At 46.8% G+C, this 24,065-nt stretch overlaps 1 protein-coding gene and 1 non-coding gene across 4 annotated transcripts in view; both read left to right on the forward strand.

Annotated features, from left to right (window-relative positions):
* SLC7A8 (solute carrier family 7 member 8) overlaps window positions 1-24,065 on the forward strand; it is a 61,231-nt gene that overhangs the window by 8,789 nt on the left and 28,377 nt on the right. The window contains exons 2-3 of one of the 3 annotated variants that reach the window (XM_050796441.1): window positions 9,675-9,879; window positions 10,780-10,931. In XM_050796441.1, the coding sequence (XP_050652398.1) occupies window positions 9,675-9,879; window positions 10,780-10,931 (357 nt within the window). Of the gene's footprint in view, window positions 1-9,674; window positions 9,880-10,779; window positions 10,932-20,029; window positions 22,479-24,065 lie in introns of those variants that run through there. The other 2 variants (XM_050796443.1, XM_050796442.1) reach the window with 2 other exon arrangements.
* LOC126960197 (U6 spliceosomal RNA) lies at window positions 20,346-20,451 on the forward strand. The gene has a single exon (XR_007727782.1). It is a non-coding gene; the product is annotated as a U6 spliceosomal RNA (small nuclear RNA).

Raw genomic sequence — 24,065 nt, forward strand, 5'->3', positions numbered from 1 at the left:
TAGAGTCAGGGAAAGAAAGTAGGAATCTGGCAGGTAAAAAACTATGTCCAAGAGACACACTAGACAGCCATTTTAAACAACCACAGTTAAAAACACCCCGTATCTGCCAGGTGCGGTGGCTCATACCTGTAATCCCAGCACTTTGGGAGGCCGAGGTGGCTGGATCACATGAGGTCAGGAGCTCGGGACCAGCCTGGCCAACATGGTGAAACCCCCTCTCTACTAAAAGTACAAAAATTAGCCAACTGTGGTGGCAAGTGCCTGTAGTCCCAGCTCCTTGGAAGGCTGAGGCACGAGAATCGCTTAAATCAGGAGGTGGAGGTTGCAGTGAGTCAAGTTGCACTACTGCTCACTCCAGGACTCTGTCTCAAAACAACAAACAAACAAACAAAAAACACCACTGTACCCAAATCAAATAACCTTCTCAGAGAGGCCAGCACCATATATACACTTTTCTGAGTTAAATCAGCTTATTGAAGTGGGGTAGAGGTGTGGGGTATCTTGGCTGGGGCTTCTCAAGTTGCCAGGCGACCGAGGTTTTCTGTCTTTCTGATGAGTAATCCAGCAGCACAGCTGCCTTCAAAGAAATGCCTCAGGAATTTCTGTTGTCGTTTTATTGATATTGTAGGAGAGGGAGATGGATCTAGAAAAGCAGGCACGTGCAAATGATCCCAGGAGTATATCCCAAACTACAGAAAACGAGAGCCATTCAGGAACCCAGGGGGCTAGAAACTGTTCCTTTCCAATGTTGAACTCCCTGCTGAGCACACAGAGCATGGAGGACCATGCCTTCTTTCCCCTCCCAGAGCATGTCTACAGAGGAGGCTCCCAGATCCCTTCTCCCGGGATACCTGGAAATGGCAAACTGCAGGCTACTCTCTGCGGTGGGAGTGGGAGCAACTGGACATAGGATTCAGAATTATTCCATATTTTAACAAACACTCACTGAGCACACTATATTCTAGGCCTTGTCCTGAGCACTGGTGAATTTTATTTCTAGAAGGCAAAATAATCCCTCAAGTCTATTTTAAGCTGTTTTATTTATAGAATGAGTGAAGTTTGAGCTGAAAACCTTTATTGATCACATCTCATCCCTCATCTTTGTCACAGTCACATGTCTTCTCATTGGTTTGCTCCCTGCTTTAAATATCCTCAGCATTAGCAGTGACGTTACTTCTGAGGAGAAGGTTTCACAGTGTCTGAAGATGGACCAGGCAACCTCACACTCAACTGCACATTGCAAAAGCAGATTACTCAGACAGAGTACCACTGCTGCAGAATTATTACTTTTCTCATCTGTCTGTCTGTTTTAAAGGTGCTTGTTTGTACATTTAGGAAATGCACAAATACTTCAGCTGCTTTTTAAGAGTACAGTTCTGCAGAGAGTGTTTAGTAAGCAGCTGATAAAGACAGGTCAGGTTGACCTAAGGTGATATTTGGACCCTGATACTGAAAGCAGAAAGTTTAATTTGAATTTTTCCATGATTTGCATCAGCATGCCATAGAATGGGAAGAACCACTGATTAGAAAAAGATGGGCTTTAGAGATAGTCTTAAGTTTGCAAACCGCTTCCCTATTTACAATCTTCGTAATCTTGAGCAAGCTAATTATCAGTTTACTTAGCTGTGCAATGGAAATTTGTTGTGGAGTACTTAAACAAAGCTGGCTGAGTGGGGTGGCACATACCTGTAATTCCAGCACTTTGGGAGGCTGAGATGGGAGGATCACTCGGATCCAGGAGTTCAAGACCAGCCTGGGCAACACAGTGGGATCCTGCCTCTACAAAATATTTAAAAATTAGCCAGGTAGGGTGGCACACGCCTGTGGTCCCAGCACTAAGGAGGCTGAGGTGGGAGGATTGCTTGAGCTCCAGAGGCAGAGGTCGCAGTGAGCTGTGATCATGCCACTGCACTCCAGCCTGGGTGACAGAGTGAGACCTTGTCTCAGAAAAAAAAAAAAAAGGAAAAATTTAAAAAATAAAACAAAGCCCTTGCACTCCTTTAACTCAAGGAGAGAAATAAATTAATATTTATTGGAAAATGCCATAGTGCATCAGTATGCTGTACAATGGGGGGAACCATTGATGATTAGTGGTTCCCACCTTCAACTCACATCCTCAATAATTTTGGTTCTGAAATTTGAATTGGACTGATCCAGTGAGAAGACTGACCATTTCAGTCCAAGTCTGATCTGCTTAGCAACCAGCTGGTTGCTTTTCCTTTTCTCTTTGCTGAGCTGAGTCTACTCACTCATCAGCATCAGTCTGACACTTCCCTTTTCCAGGAAGACTTTTCTGAACAGCCCATGCCAGTGATTTTTTTTTTCCACACATTAAAATCTTGTCATGTATTGCAATAGCCCTCACACAGCTTCTGCTCTGCGTGGTGGTATCAGCTCTGTGTCTGTGCACACGTGTCTTCCCTTTCCACACAGTTCCTTGAAACCAGGCGCCGTGTCTCACTTTCACATCCTATAACCTAGTACATGGTGCGTATTGAATAATAGCAGTCAGTCAAAAACAAATCATCATTCAAGATTGCCTCACAACAATGTGCATATACTTAACACTGCTAAACTATAGACTTAAAAATGGTTAAGATGGTAAATTTTGTTATGTGTTTTTACCACAATGAAAATTTTGTTCTGTTTAAAAATGAGTTATTCCCATGAATAATACATTTTTGTACTTAGCTTAAAAAAAAAAAAAAATCATCCAGGCTCAAATTTGAAAGGGATTAGAGCTCAACCAAAAGGTAACAGTGCTGAGGTTGAGAAGCCTTGTTCTACCTTCAAACTTCAATGAAGCCCAGATACTTTGTTGTGGGAGGCTGTCCTGTCTATTGTAGGATGTTTAGCAGCATTACCCGCCTCTACACACCAGGTGCTGGTAGCTCTCCCACCCTCATTGTGACAACCAAAAGTGTCTCCAGATACGGCCAATTGCCTTCTTGAGGTGGTAGACAAAGTTGTTCTCAGTTGAAAACCACCGAGGAAGACAAAGCCTCTCACTGTAGATGCCTGCCTCCCCAGTTGGGCCGGGAATGCTGGAGGCAAGATGTGGGTCCTTCATGGGCTTATTTGAGGGCTCAACACTCAGCTCCCCACCACCCCCAGGCTACGATGCCTGTCTTTCAGTAACTGGTAGTTGGCTCCATTCGTTTCATTAGAAGTCCGTGTGTGAACAAGTGCTTCCCCATTACCTTCCAAAACAAGCATGTACAGAGTGGGCGCTCAATAAATACCTTTTGAGATGTGATTACCTGCTGTCCGCCCACCTGCGGCATCTAAAAATTACACCTAGACCAGCAGACAAATGACTCAGAGAATGTTTCACAGTCCTGGCTGTACAGTACTGTTTTGGAGCCAAGCCTCCAAAGCAAGTCCATTGAATTCTTCTAGGACTGGTCTCTGTCCCTACTGCTACAAATCCTAGCCATTCCTTACATTTGTTAGCATTTCACAAATTGTAAAGTGCCTCACATATAGGCTCTCCCTTGATTCCCCACAACAACCCTGTTGAGGTAGGCAGGGCAGGAACAATTACTCCTATTCTGCAGATGAAGGGAGTGATTTTCACAAAAATTCAGGTCACATAGCAAAGCAAGAACAAAGTTTCTCCTCCAGCTCTGAGTCTAGTGCCCTTTCCATGTTTTCAATAAGGAATCCAGAACAGCAGAGTTCTGCAGCGCCTTCCACATCTCAGTCTGCAGAAGATGTTGACTCCTCAGGGCATGTGTCAGAGTCTTGACCTGCTACCACCCCTGAGGAGCTGTTTGTACAGTCCTGATGGGAAAGTGTAAACAGGGTGAGAGGCATGGTGAGCTTCCAGGCCTGGCGTGAAGATCAAAGCCTGGGCCCCACATGCCAGACCTGCTTTCACGCTGTTCCCTTAGTCCTGAAAAGCTCTGAGATCCTCTCAGCCACTTTGTGGAAGAAACACAAAGCAGGATCACCTAGCTTTCTCTGGACATCGTGGAAATGGCCAAAACCTCCAAGCCCCGGGAGAAGGCTGTAGCTAGATTTCAAGGCTAGCATGAGTAAGGAAGGCCAAAGCCTTTTGGATCTGAGGGTCTGTTGGGCGTCAGAAGTCTGTAATTCTATGCCTTAGGAAATTCTCTGATGGCTGTAACATTCTAGTGTGGACAAGCCTAGATGTGAGTAATGCTTTAATGGGAGTCACATGGATATTGGTCTACAGATGGGGGAGTTAGTGATTATTCACGGCAAATGTGGGTTTTCTCAATTCCGGCAATTTTTCTAGTGAAGACTTGCCCATTGAGACAACGTGGCTCCTTTTTAATGAAATGGTTTGCTTGGTTTTTCTTTGACAGAACAAGCCAAACTGGGTTTCATTGTCCAGGCATCCTAGAATTCATTCTTCACTAAAGAAGATCTGTGTGATAAGATGACTACTTTATTAGTTGGGGGGGATAGAAGCAGGACTAAAACTCTAACCTTGAGTACCTCAGCAATACCGGATAGATGTGCATCTCATTCTAAGTGGCTTTACAGACGAAGAGTCTAAGCTAAAACATTGGAGGAAAAAACCCACAGTGATCAACTTTCTTCCTGTATCTCATCAAGAAACGTTTGTTGGCCGGGCGGGATGGCTCATGTCTATAATCTCAGCACTTTAGGAAGCCAAGGCAGGAGGATCACTTGAGGCCGGGAGTTCGAGACCAGCCTGGGCAACATAGTGAGACCCCCCCCTTCTCCGCCTAAAAAAAAAATTAGCTGGGTGTAGTGGCACACACCTATAGTCCTAGCTACTCGGGAGGTTGAAACAGGAGGATCACTTGATCCCAGGGGTTTGAGGCTGCAGTGAGTATGATCACACCACTGCACTCCAGCTTGGGTGAAAGAGTGGTGAGACCCACGGCCAAGCACGTAATCCCAGCACTTTGGGAGGCCAAGGCAGGTGGATCACCTGAGGTCAGGAGTTTGAGACCAGCCTGTCCAACATGGTGAAACCCCATTTCTACTAATAATACAAAAATTAGCCTGGCATAGTGGCGCACACCTGTAATTCCAGCTACTCGGGAGGCTGAGGCAGGAGAATCACTTGAACCCATGAGGCGGAGGTTGCAGTGAGCTGAGATCGTGCCACTGCACTTCAGCCTGGGTGACAGAGTGAGACTCTGTCTCAAAAAAAAGAATGAAAGAGAGAGAGACAGAGAGAGAAAGAGAAGGAAGGAAGGAAGGAAGGAAGGAAGGAAGGAAGGAAGGAGGAAAGAAAAGAGAAGGAAAGAAAGGTTCATAGTCAAAGTAGAAAAGCCTTTTCCCAGTTCGTCTTTTTCAAAGCCACTCCGGAAAAGTCTCACTTAGACAGTGTCCAAGTTGAAAAGCCCAACTGTTAAAGTGTCTGTTGTGCAGTTTCCAGAGGGTAGGCAACATGGAATCATGGAGGAAAGCCTGGACCACGAGTCCAAGGACTTAGCTTCTCATCCAGGTCTTGCCACTTATACAGTGCTGACTTTGATAAAGTCCCTTCACCTCTCTGAGCCTCAGTTTTTGCGATGGTAAAATAGGAATGATACAACCTGCCCTGTGCACCTAAGCAAGTAGTTAGGAGACCAAGTAAGGTAATGGATATCAATGTTTTATAAGTCCCCATTGAAGGTGGTACTGCAATAGAAGGAATGAATCAGATCTGTGTTCCAACTCTTTAATAAGTTGCTCCTGTGAACCATGCCCATTGCCTATAAAGTAGAGCATGGAAGACTGACCCTAGTGTATTAGGAAGACCTTTTATTTTCAGGGAAAAGCTGGAGGCTGTGACAGAAGATTTAGGTTCCAGTCCAGCTACACGAACTTACCCTATGATTTAGGCAAATAACTGCCTTTCTAGGTCTCAGTTTCTTCATCCATAAAATAGGGATAATAATACCGCCCTCATTTTCCCCACTTGAAAAACAGGAATAATAGTTGTCCTACTTTCTTCCCCTATAAATTGGAGATGGTAGGCTAGGTGCAGTGACTCACGCCTGTAATCCCAGCACTTTGGGAAGTCAAGGAGAGTGGATCACTTGAGGTCAGGAGTTCGAGACCAGCCTGGCCAACGTGGTGAAACCCCATCTCTACTAAAAATAAAAAAATTAGTCAGGTGTGGTGGCACACGCCTGTAATCCCAGCTACTCGGGAGGTTGAGGCATGAGAATCACTTGAACCCGGGAGGCAGAGGTTGCAGTGAGCTGAGAAAGTACCACTGAACTCCAGCCTAGGTGACAGAGCGAGACTCCATCTCAAAGTAAATAAGTAAATAAATAGGAGATGGTAATAATAGTCTACTTTCCTTAGCAATGAAATAAGTGGGTTGCTTTACTCATTTGCCTGCAGTATATGCTTAACATTCTCACAGGATTTGGATGTTCCAAAGAAATAGGAATACTAAATTGCTCTGTAGAGAGGCACAAACGGTGTCAGATATCATTTATTAATTAAACATTATGGAGTGTCTACTAGGGGACACCTCACAGATAAGGGAAAGCAGCATAGTTCTTGCTTTCATGGTGCTTACAGTCTATGGGAGGAGATGAATATCAGATAGATAATCACACTAAAGATTGGATAGAAGTAGTAGACCCTACTGTTGAGTAAACGTAACATCAATTTTCTTTCCACTCTAGAACATATTTCTGCTGTGAGTGACATTCTTTCCCCTGCAGACGTCCCAGAGGCTGCTAAGTGAAGGAAGTGTTCTCGACTTCTGGTTTGCTAGGGGGTGATTTCCTAGAATCAGAGACACTAATTTTTTTCCTATTCCCTAGCACTTAATTTACACTAGTGTAGCTCAATATTTTTTAGCTTTTATCTTTGTAATTTTATTTATTTATTTATTTATTTATTTATTTATTTGAGACAGGGTCTTGCTCTGTCACTAGAGTGCAGTGGTATACTCACAGCTCACTGCAGCCTCGCCCTCCCAGGCTCAAGCAGTCCTCCCACCTCAGCCTCCCTAGTAGCTGGGACTATAGGTGCATGCCACCAGTCTGGCTAATTTAAAAAAAAATTTTTTTTTTTAGAGATAGGATCTCCCTATATCACCCAGGCTGGTCTTGAACTCCTGGGATCAAGTGATCCTCCTGCCTCAGCCTCCCAAAGTGCTGGGATTACAGGCATGAGCCACCAATGCCTGGCCTATCTTTGTAATTTTAATTTGGTCAAAATGAAGGTTTTGGGGAGAGAAACCCAATTTTTTGAAGTGAGGACTCTTATTCCAATGCCAATCTACTGTAACCCTCGCAATCGCTCTGGCAGCTCTCTGCTAGCGTTCTTAAAGGTTGGGGCCTCCAAGAAGAAGTGAAGGCAAGAAGTGGGCAGTTAGTGTTGCACATCCCACCTTCCAGTGGCTCCTGTGGCCTAGAACAAGGGAAAGAGCACACACACTCGAAATGTCAGAGTGAAAACAGAAGAGAAGCACTTACTGATCCCTGCTGCAGTGTTTGTTTTCTACAAACCCTTAGTGGAACATTGACCCTCTTCATTCCTGAGAAGATCAGATCTATTAAATAACACCCATCGTCATTTTCCCTCTTGCAACAGCCATTCATGGCTCTAAGAAGCACCTAGCTATACACTCCTCCCTTTTCAGTACCTTAAAGACCAAAGTCAAACCTTGTTTTTCTGCTGCTATTGATTGTTTTTCTAACCCCTTGAGCTGGTTTTATAACCCTAGTTCTATTGCTTTCATCTTGGCTGGCTTTGAAATGCCCTATAGATCGCTCTTTTGATAATTTCCTGCTAGGCAAGGAATTTACTATCGTCTTTCACCACTATTAGCAAACCTGTCTCTAGATCTGTCATTTCCCAGCACTTGATGTCTTTCAGGGAACAGCAGTTTGGCAGGCAAAGAATCATTTGACAGGGGGAACGTGTCCTAAATCCTGGAATACTACAAGCAGGTCTTTTAGTCTCTACTAACCTAGTACTTCTGAACAGACCATATGGGGACTGTCTGAGAGAGGAGGCTGAAAGATGTCCTGTTGTCCTATTGTAGAACTTTACATAAACCTACAAGAAGAGGAGAAGTCTGTAAGGATTGGTGGCACTCAGAATCTCCTTTTTCTATCTTCTCTTTGCCTGATAGTTATATCACTAATTTGATGATGAGGAATTATTTTTCTTAGTTTCATTTCTATAAGCAGCCCCTTTCTGTTGCGAAAGACTGTTAGCACCAAAATTAGGAAGACATATTTGAGACAAATATGTGCTTCCTTTTCATCTGTATCTAACTTCAGCCTGTGCCCCCTGATTCTATATTTCAGTCTCAGGGCTAGATTGAGGTTGTGTTATGGTTGAGATCTGAGCGTCAGTTTTTGAAAGCTGAGCATAGGATTTACAATCTCCATCTCACTGGTTCCAGACCACTACAGAGAGATCGTGGAGGCTTGAGATGTCCTTAGAACACAGTCAAATCCAGCTGACCTCAGGGTACTCTAGCTCTGCCTTTCCACCTGGATCCATTTGGTCTCTGCTCCTTTCCTTAGGCATTTAGTGGTGCAGCTGGGCAGAGCATGAAGCAGCACTTTCAAAGCACCCACCCAATGGACCTTGATGATCTGTTTTATCACAAGAAGTGGACATGGGAACAGTTGGGAAGAAGCATGTCAGGAACAGCTTCCACACTCCTGTTCCTCCTCTGCATAACACACACAACCCAGCAGCCAGCCATTCAATACTGGCTGTGGGCCTCACCTCTCAGGAGAAAGCCAGCCCCTGCACACAAGCAGAAGTGGATTAGTGGAAAGAGCGCTGGATTAAGTATCAGGAGACTGACTTCTAGATCCAATTTTACCCATCAGTAGCTGTGGAATTTGGAGAAAGCCACTTAACCCCTCTATGTCTTAATCTCTTCGTTTGTAAAACAGAGAGGGAAGTACCTGCCTCTCTCCTCTCCCTGAATTCCATAAGGTTGTTTTGAGGGTCACATGAAACATTGGTGGGTAACGACTTTTGAAAGAATATAGTACTGAGGCTTTGTACGTATTGCATTCCTACACACCACTTCTAAACTACTAGCACTGTTTTTATAGAGTTATTTTATGTTCTTCACCAAGGGTGGGGCCGTCATGTCTAGGGTAGAAGCCAGCCTCCAGGAATGTTTTCCACACTCATAAGTCTTGAAAACCCCCAATCTTGGGGTGTGACCACAATCTGTTCAAAAAAGATTGTCTTTTGGCTCATTTTTGAAGCCTTCCAGTGGGCAGGTGTTCTCTGAAAACAGTCCACTTTTCCAGCCCTGCCATTTTCAGAGCCTTGAGGCCCTTGTCACTTTGGGTGGACCACATGTCTCTCAGCTGGAGGGTCCTGAGATTCGATACTTCACCATCACTTACTGCAATGTGGACCTAGGCAACTCACTTGGTATCTCTGAGACTCAGTTTCCTCCTCTGTAAAATATGAGAAATGATATCTGATTCCATAGTGTCGTCCTGAGGATTAAATGAAATGTGGAAAGTACCTGACCAAGTTCCTAGTCAATATGTGTCAGTTCTCTGCTCCTCTTTACCCTACTTCAGGGAGAATTATTGCTAGACACACCTGCCTACAGATCATTTACGTATCTCCAAGGCATTTCAGGATCAGATCGGAGATGAGACCACCCTCCAAATGCCAATCCTGCCAACCATCCTGTCTCTACTGTCTCCCCTTCTTACCCTTGGTGTCCCATGCAGGGAACATCATCGGCTCTGGAATCTTTGTCTCGCCAAAGGGCGTGCTGGAGAATGCCGGTTCTGTGGGCCTTGCGCTCATCGTCTGGATCGTGACAGGCTTCATCACAGTTGTGGGAGCCCTCTGCTATGCTGAACTCGGGGTCACCATCCCCAAATCTGGAGGTGACTACTCCTATGTCAAGGACATCTTCGGAGGACTGGCTGGGTAAGAGGATCTGTGGAGACCCGAATGGTCTAGGGGAAAAGGAGGAAGACATTCAGAAGGAGGTCAGATCGGGAAAAGCCAACGCTAGGAGTTTCCAGTCTCCAGTGTGCCAGGGGGTGCTAGAGAATGGAATGTCTCTTCTGCTTTCCTGCCATGGTTGCTAGTGTAGCCTTGTGTCCCCTCGAGGCTTCTGAGAATGATGGAGGGACCAGTTTTGTAGTTTTGACCTCTATGTTGATCTTAGTGGGAAGGATGCTATGAGTGAGAGCAAACAGAACTGTATAACAACACTGACCATAGATTCCCAGAGAAAGCACATCACAAAAACAAAGCTCTTCTATCTTGACAAGTGAGAGCGGCCACCTAAGGTAGAGTGTAACCTCTTCTCACACTACCAAGGATAATGGCCTCCCTCTAGAGTTGGGCCCTAATCTTAAATTTCCTCAATTTCTGCACCCCTGCCATTGGTAAACCCTCACCAATGGGCCAAAGGGTGTGGAAGGCGCTTCCCCTGCAAACCTCCACTTGATACCTCTCCTGTTTGTTGCTTCTGTAACCACACACTTAGTATGTCCTGTCTATCAACATTCAGCGGTTGCAAATTTTGTTTTTCCACCATTGGATGCTGGTGGCCACAGTGATGGAGAAGAGATGATGAAAGGAGAGAAGGAAAGAATGCCAAGACTTGTGTTAGTGCTTGTGGAAATTGAGCTCTTCATCATTAAACCATTTTATTGTCATTGCAGAGGGCTGGGTGTCTCATTTGTGGGTGGGGGCAGAGGCTGGGCTCTTCAGCATCTCTGAAAATAAAAAAGAGATGCATGACTTGCCCGGGCTCTCCCCTGATGGCTCTGCATCCCTGCCATGCCTGTTGGCGGGGATGTCCCATTCCTCCTTCAGGTTCCTGAGGCTGTGGATTGCTGTGCTGGTGATCTACCCCACCAACCAGGCTGTCATTGCCCTCACCTTCTCCAACTACGTGCTGCAGCCGCTCTTCCCCACCTGCTTCCCCCCAGAGTCTGGCCTTCGGCTCCTGGCTGCCATCTGCTTATGTAAGTGTCATCTGGGTCTTCGTAGCAAGACAGCCTCTTTTATTATATTTATTATTATTTTTTTTAGAACAGAGTCCTCTGTCACTCAGGCTGGAGTGCAGTCACACGATCACAGCTCACTGCAGCCTTGAATTCCTGGGCTCAAGTGATCCTCCTGCCTCGGCCTCCCAAAGTGTTGTGGTTACAGGTGTGAGCCACTGTGCACGGTCTGAGGGATGGCCTCTTTTAGCCTCCCTGGTGGTCTACATGTCTCTGACTCTCCTTCCTTCTCTCCTTTTTTTTTGGAGGCAGGGTCTCACTCTGTCTCCCAGGCTGGAGTGCAGTGGCGTGATCTCCATTCACTGCAACCTCCGTCTCCCAGGTTCAAGCAATTCTCCCACCTCAGACTCCCAAGTTGCTGGGATTACAGGCGTGAGCCACCATGCCCGGCTAATTTTTGTATTTTTTGTAGAGATGGGATTTCACCATGTTGGCCAGGCTGGTTTTGAACTCCTGGCCTCAAGTGATCCGCCCACCTTGGCCTCCCAAAGTGCTGGGATTACAGGCCTGAGCCACCTCACCCTGCCTCCTTTTCTTTTCCCCATTACTTTTCTTTCAGTTTCCTACAAGTGTGTTTTGTATGAATGGATTCTGCATACAATTGTCTGGTGAAAAAAAAAAAAAAGACAGACAGAAAGAAAGAGAGAGAGAGAAAGAAGAAAGAAAGAAAGAAAGAAAGAAAGAAAGAAAGAAAGAAAGAAAGAAAGAAAGAAAGAAAGAAAGAAAGAAAGAAAGAAAGAGAAAGAAAGAGAGAAAGAGAGAAAGAAAGAAGGAAAGAAACTTAAGTAGCTCCTTGGAGGCACTGTAATTTTCACTGGCCGGGTCAAAGCACTTTCACCTATATTATCTGATTTGGGCCTAATGACAAGTCCATGAGGTAAGCTGGGCCAGTATTAACATTTTCCCAGAACAGATAAGGAAACAGAGAGCCAGGCAAGTGACTTGCCCAGGGAGGCAGGCCGCGTGGAGTGCAAGGGCTCCTGATTTCTTGTCTGTCCAGTACACTGCACTGTGCTGGCTACTCCCAGCTGCTCCTAGGAAGATTACTCTGGCTTCATGGCAGTAGTTCTACATCTACTTCTACCTCAACTTGTCAAGTCACACTTTTTTAAATCTCTTGGAGAAGAGTTTGTCCATGGTCCCTGCCCTTCATGAGTTTTCTAACTAGGAGAAAAGCCATATAGATGGATACTGTGGTTAGGATTCAATTGCAGTAAAAATTCAGAGAAGGGAGCTAGGCATGGCGGTGCACACCATAGTTCCAGCTACCTGGGAGGCTGAGGTAGGAGGGTTGCTTGACCCTGGGAGTTCTGGGTTATAGTGAGCTTGATCACACCTATGAATAATAGCCACTGCACTCCAGCCTGGGCAACATAGTGAGATCCTGTCTCTAAAAAAAAAAAAAAAGAAAAGAAAGAAAAAAAAAGAAAAGAAAAAAAATTAAAAACAACAGGAACAGTAAAATTCAGAGAAGGGGAAAAGATCTCTGTGGGCTGGAATAGGTTAGCGAGGCTTTCTAGAAGTTCTGCAGAGCCGTATTTCTAGGAAGTCTCAAAACTTTATCTCTGATATTAGTCATCTCAATGGATTGGGGTATCTTACATCTTTAATCAAAAACTAATTTCTAAAGTAAATACTTAGATATGTTTCAGGGGCTCCACCTCTAGAGTTCACTCGGTCCCTGACTTCCCACACCTTCTAACACACACACACTTAGCTGAGGGTAGTGATTCTCCTGGCCATACGCCTTCCCAGGTCCTGACACTTTTCCTTCTGTCCTGCTATGGGATGGGGGAGGAAGAGATCACTCACCTACCTCAGTAGCCTCTTACAGGGCGGGCAGCTGGGACCCAAGAGGCGGTCTCCTTGGCAAGTGAGCCCTCTTTGGAAGTGGTGGTCAACCCTGGAACAGACCTCCACCACCCAGGCCATTTGTGATACGGGGCCAAGACATTTTTTGGGGGGTGCATTCCTTGTGTTTGGTCGGGCCTGCTCACAGATCTGGAGGCAGAGGAATGCAGGCTCCAAAATCAGGCTGCCTGCACCTGCATCTCCAGTCCACCACTTTCTAACTGCGGTGGTGAGTGCTGCGCAGAATCACCCGCCCACCCTACTGTGAGCTGGGGAGTGAATCCTAGCTGCCTCAAGAGGTCGTGGTCACAAGGACTGCAAGAGAGAAGGAAGGGGACACCCTCAGCGCAGTGTTAGACACCCAGTGCCCCAGTCATCTCAGTCACTGAGGGTGGGCAAGATGCTGGGGCCACTTTATCCTTGCGTCCTAGCTGGATCCAGAGCTGAGAGGGGGAGGGGGAGGAGGGAGGGTGTGGGACTGCAGGAAGAGTGCCGTTTCTGTCATCAGATTGGCTAATGGGAGGGTGGGAAGCAGGGCCACAGAAGTGCTGGCCACTGCTGTTTTGGTGTTTCTTTGCACACAGACAGTTTCCTTTTTTCGCTGACGCTGCTAAAGTGTCTCAGACAAGAGGCCACCCTTACCCTCCTACTAGAAATCAAGAACCCCGAGGCTGTTCAGTTTGTACCCTAGGAGAGGAGCCAGGCCACAGGTTGATGAAGTTTCCGGGCAGCCAGACCCCATGGCTTCCTTTGCATTCCCCAAATCTGCCAAGGGTTTGACCTCTTGCACAAAGACCCTCCAAAGTAGTGTAGCCCTTTAGGCGTCCCCTCAGACCAGAAAGATCCAAATCCCTCCTAGGAGATAAGAATGGCACCTGCCCGTAGCCCTGCTCCAGAATGACAGGTTACACAGTCCTCTCCACAGCCTACCCCTCACCTACACTCTGAGAGCACCAAGCCAAGGAGAAATTTAGAAACTGGTTGATGACAAAAATGACAAGACCCCCCCTCCTCTATTCCTGTAGTCAAAGGTTCAGTAAAGCTTATCTAAGTTTGTCCTCTGCCTTCTCAGCAGAACTGCAAGGAAATTATCTCCAACTTAACAGTAGCCAATCTTGTCCTCCAAAGATAGGAATTTTCAGTGTCCTTGAAATACGTGTTCAAATATTTGTCTACCTTCATAAGCAGAAAAATCTTCTTAAATCCTTCTTATTCCCAAGCGTATTCCTCCTTATTTCCTTTAGGGGAAATGGAAACCAACTCCACACCAGCTCCACAAAGGGATGCTGCAGCATCCCTTTCCTCCTAGCTGTGAAGGCCTTGTGGAGCTGCCATCCCTCTGCCCAGCAGGGTGCACACGTACATGCATTAGCTATACACAAACTTCCTTTCTCCCTTTCCTTATGCCTGACACTCCCAGTTGCTTTGAGTCTGTGTACAGACGTTCTGTTTTCTGGTTTGTTGAATACTTTTTTTTTTTTTAATCCACTTCTATAGGACCCTCTAGTCCTCTTTTTTTTTCAATTTTATTTTATGGCAGGCCATACCAGATAAGCTTCCAATCCTCTTACAAGGTATTCAATAAAACAAGAACCAAGCTGTCAGGAAGGCTTGGTAGATGTTTTTTGTTTTTTTGGTTTTTGGTTTTTGAGACGGAGTCTCACTCTCACCCAGGCTGGAGTGTAGTGGTGCCATCTTGGCTCACTACAAGCTCTGCCTCCCCTGTTCAAGTGATTCTCCTGCCTCAGCCTCCCAATTAGCTGGGATTACAGGCATGCGCCACCATGCCCAGCTAATTTTGTATTTTTAGTAGAGATGGGGTTTCCCCCAGTTGGTCAGGCTGGTCTCGAACTCCTGACCTCAAGTGATCTACCCACCTCGGCCTCCCAAAGTGAGGCCACTGAGCCCGGCTGGTAGATGCTATCTTTCATTAAATGCTGGCACTTTTTATTCTAGCACCCCTCCCACCCATCCACCTACCCCCACCATCATCCAGTCCTCCTCATCCTCTTAGCAGGTGCCAGGCAAGCCAGCTGCATAAAATAAGCCCAGCTTGTATCTGTTTTGAGAGACGCAGTAGAGAGTTCGGGTGTGGCGTGAACATACGCACATGGGGAACTCTGCTTCCTGCTGTCCTGTGGTGACATGCTGATGACTGTGAAGCAAGAGGTTTTGAGGAAAGGCCACCCTCTGTGGAGAGGTCATTGAGTGTATAATGGAGGGCACTGGAGGACAGGGCGCAGGGCCCAGCAGGGAGAGCCCGTGTGGTAAAGCCCATGGTGAGGGTTTGCTGCGGGAGGGAGGAGATGAGGTCAAGTCTGCTTCCATGGTGGGGCTGTTTTGGAAAAGAACTGATGAGAAATGAAGTTGGGACGAGCCAGGTGGTGGGGGTGGAGAGGTGGAAAGAACCTGCTGAAACTGGCTCGCCTGCCGGGTCCTGGAGCTGGTGGGGGAGAGGAGAGGGAGAGGGAAGGAACTGCAGACTTGGATCACACTTATGCAACTGCAGCTGCCACTTCGAGTTATTCTATTATTTAGGTCAAAGCTGATTACTCACTGCTGAGTCAGCAGAATATCCCTAGCCACCCGGCAATAAAAAAGAAAAGAAAAAAAAAAAAAAAGAGGGAGAGAGAGAGAAAGCATTTTACATTTTAATTAAATAAAAAGCCTTTCTCCCTTCTCCAGAACAAGTCTATTAGTGGGAGGGGAGGCAGTTAGGAGGGGACTGGGAAGTGTTAGAACTTGGTTTTGATACCTTTTGTGATTTGCTTGTGTGTTTTTCTCCTTTTGTATTATTTCATAAGTAAATGACTATATTCCCCATATAAAAGATCCAAGTAAGATATAAAAAGAGTCAGCAGCGATAGCTGCCCTTATTATCAGCCCCTGGCCAGTAGCTGCCGTCATAGTGGATAGTTCTAAATAAAGTGCATCTGTTACTGTACAGATCTGGCTGCACAGACATATGTATTGACAGGTTATTCCTACAGCTTGTCCTTTTTTTTTTTTTTTTTTTTTTTTTTTTTGACAGAGTCTCCCTCTGTCGCCCAGGCTGAAGTGCAGTGGTGCGATGTCAGCTCACTGCAAGCTCCGCCTCCCGGGTTCACGCCATTCTCCTGCCTCAGCCTCCCGAATAGCTGGGACTACAGGCACCCGCCACCATGCCTGGCTAATTTTTTGTATTTTCAGTAGAGATGGGGTTTCACCGTGTTCGCCAGGATGGTCTCGATCTCCTGACCTCGTGATCCGCCCACCTTGGCCTCCCAAAGTGCTGGGATTACAGGTGTGAGCCACTGCACCCAGCCTACAGCTTGCCCTTTTATCCTGTAGCCACATCTTTTGGCTGTTACCTGGGTCTCTAGTTGTAAACAAAGTGTCCACAGTGATCCAGAGGAAGCACTGGGTCCAGGGGACACCCTTTCCCAGGCTTCCATATGTGCATCTGTGCAACTCTGAGTTTTCCTTTGGGATATATTTGTCCCCCATTCTCTTGGAGACTGGGTCACCTTTCATTCAGTCAGCTCCTGGCCTCCTTCCTCTCATTTGGGGTTGGAGTCATGTCCAGCACCTGAGTGGAATCAATTCTTTTTATTCAACTTCCTCACTTCTCCCTGAATGTCTTGACCTAAAGAAGCTCCTTCTCCTTCCTCACCCTCAGGAGAAAGAAATATCCTGTATGCATTTCTCAAGGAAAAAATGCGTCTAATCTTGTTTTCTATCTTGCTACTGAGATTCCTAAGAGACTAGCTTTTTCCAGGGCTTCAGAGTTCTCTTCTTCCTTGAGCTATTTGGAAAGGAAAGGACTTCACGTGTTGCTTCAAACTCCTGAGTTGCTTTGCAATTCCTCTGCAGAAAGCCTCCAACTGCCTGGTGCAGAATGCTGTCACAGAGAAACTCGTGGGTTGTTTTGCAAGTCTCTTACAAATTTAATCAATCCCTTCACATCAGAGCATTCAACAGTCTTTCCTATCATCTAAATCCCTTAACCTCAGTTTATTTTCCCTTGAGCCTTCATATTCTCTACCCCCAAACTTCTCATCCCCAGACACTAAACATATTCCTTCAGATACCTGGGCAGCACTGCCTTCTTGCCCTTCCCTAGTCCCCAGAGAGTTCTTCGGGTATCCGATCAGCCTTGTTTATATGAATTCAGACAAATACAGACTGGCCTACATTTGATTCCTATACATCCAAGACTCCATTGTTCTCTGTACACCTTCTAACTAGCCAGCATTTAAAATCTAAATGTATTGAAAATCTCTTGATTTTTACTCAATGGCCAGTTTGACTAACATCTCATTTTTCATTTTTATGATGCATTAAGATGAAAATTATTCTGTAAGCAGATTTGTGTGTGTGTGGTTTTTTTTTTTTTTTTTTTGGAAAAGAGAAAGAAACTAAAAAAATCCATCAGCAGGACCGGGCACGGTAGCTCACGCCTGTAATCCCAGCACTTTGGGAGGCCGAGGCGGGCGGATCACGAGGTCAGGAGATTGAGCCCATCCTGGCTAACACAGTGAAACTCCGTCTCTACTAAAAATGCAAAAAAAATTAGCCAGGCGTGGTGGCAGGCGCCTGTAGTCCCAGCTACTCGGGAGGCTGAGGCAGGAGAATGGCATGAACCTGGGAGCGGAGGCTGCAGTGAGCCGAGATCGCGCCACTGCACTCCAGCCTGGAGGACAGAGCAAGACTTCGTCTCAAAAAAAAAAAAAAAGAAAACAAAGAAAAAAATTCCATCAGCTAATCACCATACTGAACTCCTACACTAAGAAGAGATAAGGTGGCCGGGCGCGGTGGCTCAAGCCTGTAATCCCAGCACTTTGGGAGGCCGAGACGGGCGGATCACGAGGTCAGGAGATCGAGAGATGATCCCGGCTAACACGGTGAAACCCCGTCTCTACTAAAAAATACAAAAAAATAGCCGGGCGAGGTGGCGGGCGCCTGTAGTCCCAGCTACTCGGGAGGCTGAGGCAGGAGAATGGCGTAAACCCGGGAGGCGGAGCTTGCAGTGAGCTGAGATCCGGCCACTGCACTCCAGCCTGGGTGACAGAGCAAGACTCCGTCTCAAAAAAAAAAAAAAAAAAAAGAAGAGATAAGGTATGATTTACAGTGGTGCGCACCTGTAGTCCCAGCTACTCGGGAGACTGAGGTAGAAGAATCGCTTGAACCCAGGAGACGGAGGTTGCAGTGAGCCGAGATTGTGCCGCTGCACTCCAGCCTGGGCAACAGAGCTAGACTGTCTCAAAAAAAAAAAAAAAATGTGTCTATGTTTGCCTTCCATGTCCTCCCTAGAGCCCCGAGGGGTGCTGAGCAGGTCTCTGGTTAGAATCTTCCCCAGGGTAGTACTTCCAGGATCCTGCTCAAAATTCTGCCTGCTCTAGAGCAGTAGAACTTAGAAAGGGATTAGGACTCTTGGGAAATATTATATAAATGCCACACTTCATTCATTCAGCAAACATTTATCAAGTGCCCATGATGGGCTAGTTACTGTTCTTGGCACAGAGGAGACAACAATGAACCAAAAGACTCTCATTCTCACATGAAGCAGCAGCAGCAGATTTAGTCTTCTTTCTTAACACGGATTATACTGCACCCACCTGTGTGTCCTCTATGATGCCGCAGGTAACACAGAATCAGTCATACATTATTAAATATTTGAGTGTCTGTTCTGCTCCAGGCACTGTGGCAGGCATGGGGATACTTAGCTCTTGTACCAAGGAACTCACAGTCCAGTGGATGTTCCCGACAAGTATACAGGGAACTCCAGTTCCCCAAGAGGACAGCATCCAGGTAGCTCCTACAAGAAAAGTGAAGATGGGACTGGGGTTGAAGAAACTCTTAGAGAAAGTGACATGTAAATTGAGGCTGAAAGACCAGTTGGAAATAGTCAGGAAATGTTCAGCATGGAGGGAGGGTGGAGTAGAATGGGGTGGGGAGAATGTTCTAGCAGAACGAATTAACATATGTCAAGGTCTGAGGACAGGAAAAATCACAGCTGTTTGTGGGAACTAAAGGTTGTTCAGTATAGCCACACCATGACTAGGAGGCAAGAAATGTATAATAGAAGCAAGGACCCCATCACGAAAGGCCTCATGGGCCATAAAGAGATTGGGCTCTCCCCTAGGAGGAATGAGGTTTGAAGGGTTTCAAACAGAAGACCGACATGATCGTATTTGTATCTTAGGAGAGTCATGCTGCAAGGCTAAAGGATGGATTGGTGAGGGGAATAAATCAGAGGCAAGAAAAGACGATTACAATGCAGTTGTAGGGATTCAGGTTAGAGATGACCGTCATGTGCATCTTGGGGCAGTGGGAGTAGAGAAAAGTAGATGCTTTTGGTTAGCATTAGAAGGTAGAATTGGTAGCCCTTGGTGATTAAGGTTGAAGGAGTCAAGGACTGCATGGTCTTGTTGGGGATACAAGTGAAGTAAATCAGGGACAACACTGGTTCGTATTGTCTGTACATATTGTCATATTGTCTGAATTGGTGTGGTTCAAACTAGTCAAGTTGATCCCTCTGTCTTTGTCACCCTTTTTACTCACTCTTCAACACTTAAGATCTGTTGCTGGGACTTGAGGAAGCATCCCCTGTGCTTTTAGACTCTATATCTATAATGGCAGAGTAAGTAAGCTACCTGAGAAGTCAGTCTTCTTCATTTCAATGTGCTTCAACTGCTCTCCCGGATCACCTCCTCTTTCCTGATTCCCATAGTGTCTCTTCTGCTCTTCAGCTTTTACTCTCAGACCGAAGTTCTGCTGTTCAGAGAGTGTGTGTGCCTACACAGCCCACACCCTGGAAAGTGGGGAATGAGGGGCTTGTTTCTGGAAATATGTCTACTTCTGATTGGGAGAATAGTGAATGGGACGGAGGTTTCCTGAAACAGGAAACTCTTTTGGAGTTCAGCTTCCACCAGGTGTGGTAAAGATTTGCCTACTTTCTTGTACCAGCCTAGAAACTTAAATTCTCCTCTGGCCTTTTGTTGCTGACTGTCAAGGATCACTTTGTTTTTCTCAGAGGAGCCAGGGCCCATGATTTAAATGGAGTCACCCACTAATTGTGTCTGGTAAACTTTTTTTTTTGAGATCGAGTTTTGCTCTTGTTGCCCAGGCTGGAGTGCAATGACACCATCTTGGCTCACCGTAACCTCTGCCTCCCGGGTTCAAGCAATTCTCCTGCCTCAGCCTCCTGAGAGCTGAGATTACAGGCATGCGCCACCAAGCCCGGCTAATTTTTTTGTATTTTTAACAGAGTCAGGGTTTCTCCATGTTGTTCAGGCTGGTCTTGAACTCCGGACCTCAGGTGATCCGCCCGCCTCGGCCTCCCAAAGTGCTGGGATTACAGGCATGAGCCACCGCGCCAGGCCCTGTGTCTGGTAAACTTTTAAGGATTAATGTGACACGCCAAATTTATATTACATACCTAAGAACATAAAATCAGAAGGCTTACGGGAGTGAGGCCCAGTGGTACTTGGAGCTTTGGGGGAAAGAAGAAAGGGCATCTCTGTTATAAGAGTTCAGCAAGTTGTGCTCACTTTAGCAGCACATATACTAAAATTGGAGCAGTATAGAGAAGATGAGCATGGCCCCATGTACAGATGACATGCAAATTCGCGAAGCATTCCATATTAAAAAAAGAAAAAAGTCCAGGCGCAGTGGCTCGCCCCTGTAATCCCAGTACTTTGGGAGGCTGAGGCTGGTGGATCACCTGAGGTCGGGAATTCAAGACCAGCCTGTCCAACATGGAGAAACCCCGTCTCTACTAAAAATACAAAATTAGCTGGACGTGGTGGCACATGCCTGTAATCCCAGCTACTCGGGAGGCTGAGGCAGGAGAATCGCTTCAACCCGGGAGGCAGAGGTTGCGGTGAGCCGAGATTGCGCCATTGCACTCCAGCCTGGGCAACAAGAGCGAAACTCCATCTCAAAAAAAAAAAAAAAAAGAAAAGAAAAAAGAGTTTAGCAAGTTTAAGTATGAGCTACCATTGGAATTGGGTTATAACTGAACCATTTTGGGGGAATTTTGCAGCCTGGGTCCAGGTTTATAGAATTTAGTGAACACCAACAGAGCCTATAAGCCTTCTGGTCCAAGAACCAACTACACCTCACAGGATCCATACCCTGTCTTCCAAGACTGAAATATGATGGAGGGTCAGGCTAGCCTTCCTGGGCTCAGTGCAGACTCAACAGAACCCATTCTCATCTACCTTGCTCCGCATCTGGGGGACATCAGTCTTGAGAATTGGGGTGTGAGAGCAATTTTTCAGGTCCAGGCTGAAAAAGTAATGAGTAGGATTAAAATAGGGTTCCCCACGGTGGCATGGCAGGCCACCCCTGGATTTCCTGGTATCTTCAGTTTTTCGGTTCTCCCCGGCTCAGGCCAGCTGAGGAGCCATGTTTAGCTCATGCTGAAGAGAGAACTACTCAGCTCTTGGAAAATGCTGAGCTGGGTATTCCTGCCTCTTGGCTGAGCTAAGTACTGGGTGGTGATTCAGCAGAAACACCAGCTCCAGCAGCTGGCACAGGAGCTAATAGGGTAAGAAGGAAGGGGAAGACAGAGCCACGAAGGGAGGAGGGGAGGGGATGGGGCAGTATGGGCAGGAGCTTAGCTGGAAGTGTTTGGTAAAAGCTGTGTGCCTCCAGGAGCACTCACAGCCCTCACAGCTTCTCGGCACCCTCCTCCTCTGCTGGTGTGTCCTTGGAAGAGAGAGGCCCTTCCGGAAGGCTCAGAGCACCTCCTCTCCTTTGGAGGGGGTTCCGAGATTTCTAAAACATTTTAAGCGCTTCGAGATGAAAAGGGCTGGAGAAGGGGAAATGTTACTATAGTGCGATAGGCAAGATCTGTTTCAAAACCACACTCCCCACTGTGCACTTTATAGAAGCTGGGATCAAAGCGCAGTTTATGAGGAAGGGCTGCTTTGATTTTTTTTGGTTGCTGTTGTGTGGCTTTTTGTGTTTTTTTGGGTTTTTTTTTAACGTTTTTGTCTTTCACCAGTCAAGTTATATGTATAACTTCATCAGACAAGTTATATTACATGTACAATAATCAAGGTACCGAAAGTCTTTATAATGTGGCTCCTCACCTGCTATGAAAAATGTCTTGGCCCTCAGGTGGGGGTTAGCGGGGAATAAAGAAGGATTCTAGGAGGGTTCTGTGAAGCTGGATCCGAGTCTCGCCACTCCCCCACACCTCCAGGCCTCTCTGGGTCTTTGACGAGGAAAGACTGTTCCGTGTGACCTGCGTGGGCAGAACTGGAACCTTATCAGAGCCTTGGGTTGTGTGCGTTAGAGGTCAAACAGGCCTCCGTGTTTTCTTTGCCTATCAGTGCCTTTTGGCAGCCGGCACTGCTTACCTCCTAGATCCTAGATCTGGAAACGAAGCAGCTTTTCCACAATTAGAAACACGTGCTCAGTTCCTTCCCAAGCGGGGGAGGTGGCCAAGGAGCCTGGTGCAGCCAATCACAGAGCCGAGCGTAGCCACACCCACGCCCCCGCAGGCCCGGCTTCCCTGGGGCTCCAACCTCCAGCCTGGGCACCCAGACCCAGAGGGCTGCTGGGAGGGACATGCTTCACCCCTTTTGCTCCAGCTGGAGGGGAGGGAGTCTGTGGGAGCTGGCCACAGCGTGGCAGAAGGCAGAGAAGTGCACGCCCCAGCAAAAGGTGAGGCTGAGAAGCCAACCCTCTGGCAGGCCATGACCCAGGTGAAATTTATGGCGTTTCAGAGGCCTGGGGAGCTCCATCCGGAAAGGTGCTTGTTTTGCAGGTTTGGAGAGGAACAGGGTGTTCTGATTTCTACAAAGTGGCGTCACTGCTTCCTTTGTCACCAGCCGTCTGCTTAGTACATTCCATCTTGCTGTTTTCAGTCCTGGCCTCTCTCTGTTGTGCTCCTCTCAAGCCCTCTTTCTCTCCCACTCATCTGCATTGTCCTCCGCTTGCTCCCTCCCTGTGGTTTCTTGTGCTCTTTCCCTCTCTTCTTCACCATCTGTCTTTATGGACTTTGGCAAGTCTGGACATTTTTCCCCCTTTCTACTGCCTGTTTTCACTTATCTGAAGAGACGAGAAGGAGAGGCCTGGTTCTGGAAATGTTAAAGGAAAACCAAGCCTTTCCAAGCCAGTCCAGCCCACTCCTGAGAAAGGTGCAAGCCAGCAAAACCGAGAAATCCACATGGAGTTCAGGAGTTTGGAGGGAACATGTGACGGTGACATTGATAAGGGGGCTGGTGGGAGGGAACCCAAGGTGGAGATCCCTGTGGGAAATGACTTTCTAAAGCCCTGGGAGCAATGGATGCACCTTTCTTGGTTTCTGAGGCATAACTGTCAAAGTCTTCCCCTTTTGCCATATTGGCATCTTCCTTCCTGCTGCCCAGAAAGCAGTCCAGGCTGGGGCTAACCAGCGTCTTGGTGACAGATCCAGAGTCCCAAGTGGCACTGGCAGTAGTGACCATGGGTACCACTGACCCAAGCAGGAGGAGAGATGATGTGGGAGTGTCCAAGGGAAAGCAGAGTGATGTGTGTATGATGAAGGAAGGCTGGGCAGAGGCAGAACAAGCAACTGGGAATCGGGCTGTCCCAGTCTGGTCTTTACTGTGAATTAGCTGAGGTCTAAATTCACTCACATATAAAATGAGGTTCTGCGGCCGGCATGGAGGCTCACACCTGTAATTCTAGCACTTTGGGAAGCTGAGTCAGGCAGATCGCTTGAGCCCAGGACTTGGAAGCTGCAATGAGCTATGATCACGCCATTGCACTTCAGCCTGGCCAACAGAATGAGACCCCATCTGTAAAAGAAAAATAAAATAAAATAAAATGAGGTTCTGGGTTTCTATGGTCATTCCTGCCTCTGATCACCTATGAGGATGGAAACAAGCCTTGGGTGGTAGGGTGCAGGCTTCAAATATTTACCTCTAGGGCCAAGAGTTGGCTGCAAGGAGAGTCCCAACTGGTTCATTCGTCTTAGCACTGTCCTTATAACAACCAATCCAGCCCTGTATCCAGATGGCAACCTTTACCCTGTCAGACCAGAATAGTGTGGTTCATCGAGTGGCAGCTGGCTTAGTAGAAGAAATGAGATTAGTTCAGGGATCCATGTGGGAATGTTCATTGGCTCCTTGAGGAAGGCACAAAATGAACCCCTGCTGACCCAGCTCAATGAGAAGCCAGAGTCCTGTATCCAAAGCAAGGGAGCACCTGAAAACAGTCATTGCCGGGTGTGGTGGCTCACACCTGTAATCCCAGCACTTTGGGAGG

The sequence above is a fragment of the Macaca thibetana genome, chromosome 7 (genome assembly GCF_024542745.1).
Source record: "Macaca thibetana thibetana isolate TM-01 chromosome 7, ASM2454274v1, whole genome shotgun sequence".
Classification (NCBI taxonomy): domain Eukaryota; kingdom Metazoa; phylum Chordata; class Mammalia; order Primates; family Cercopithecidae; genus Macaca; species Macaca thibetana.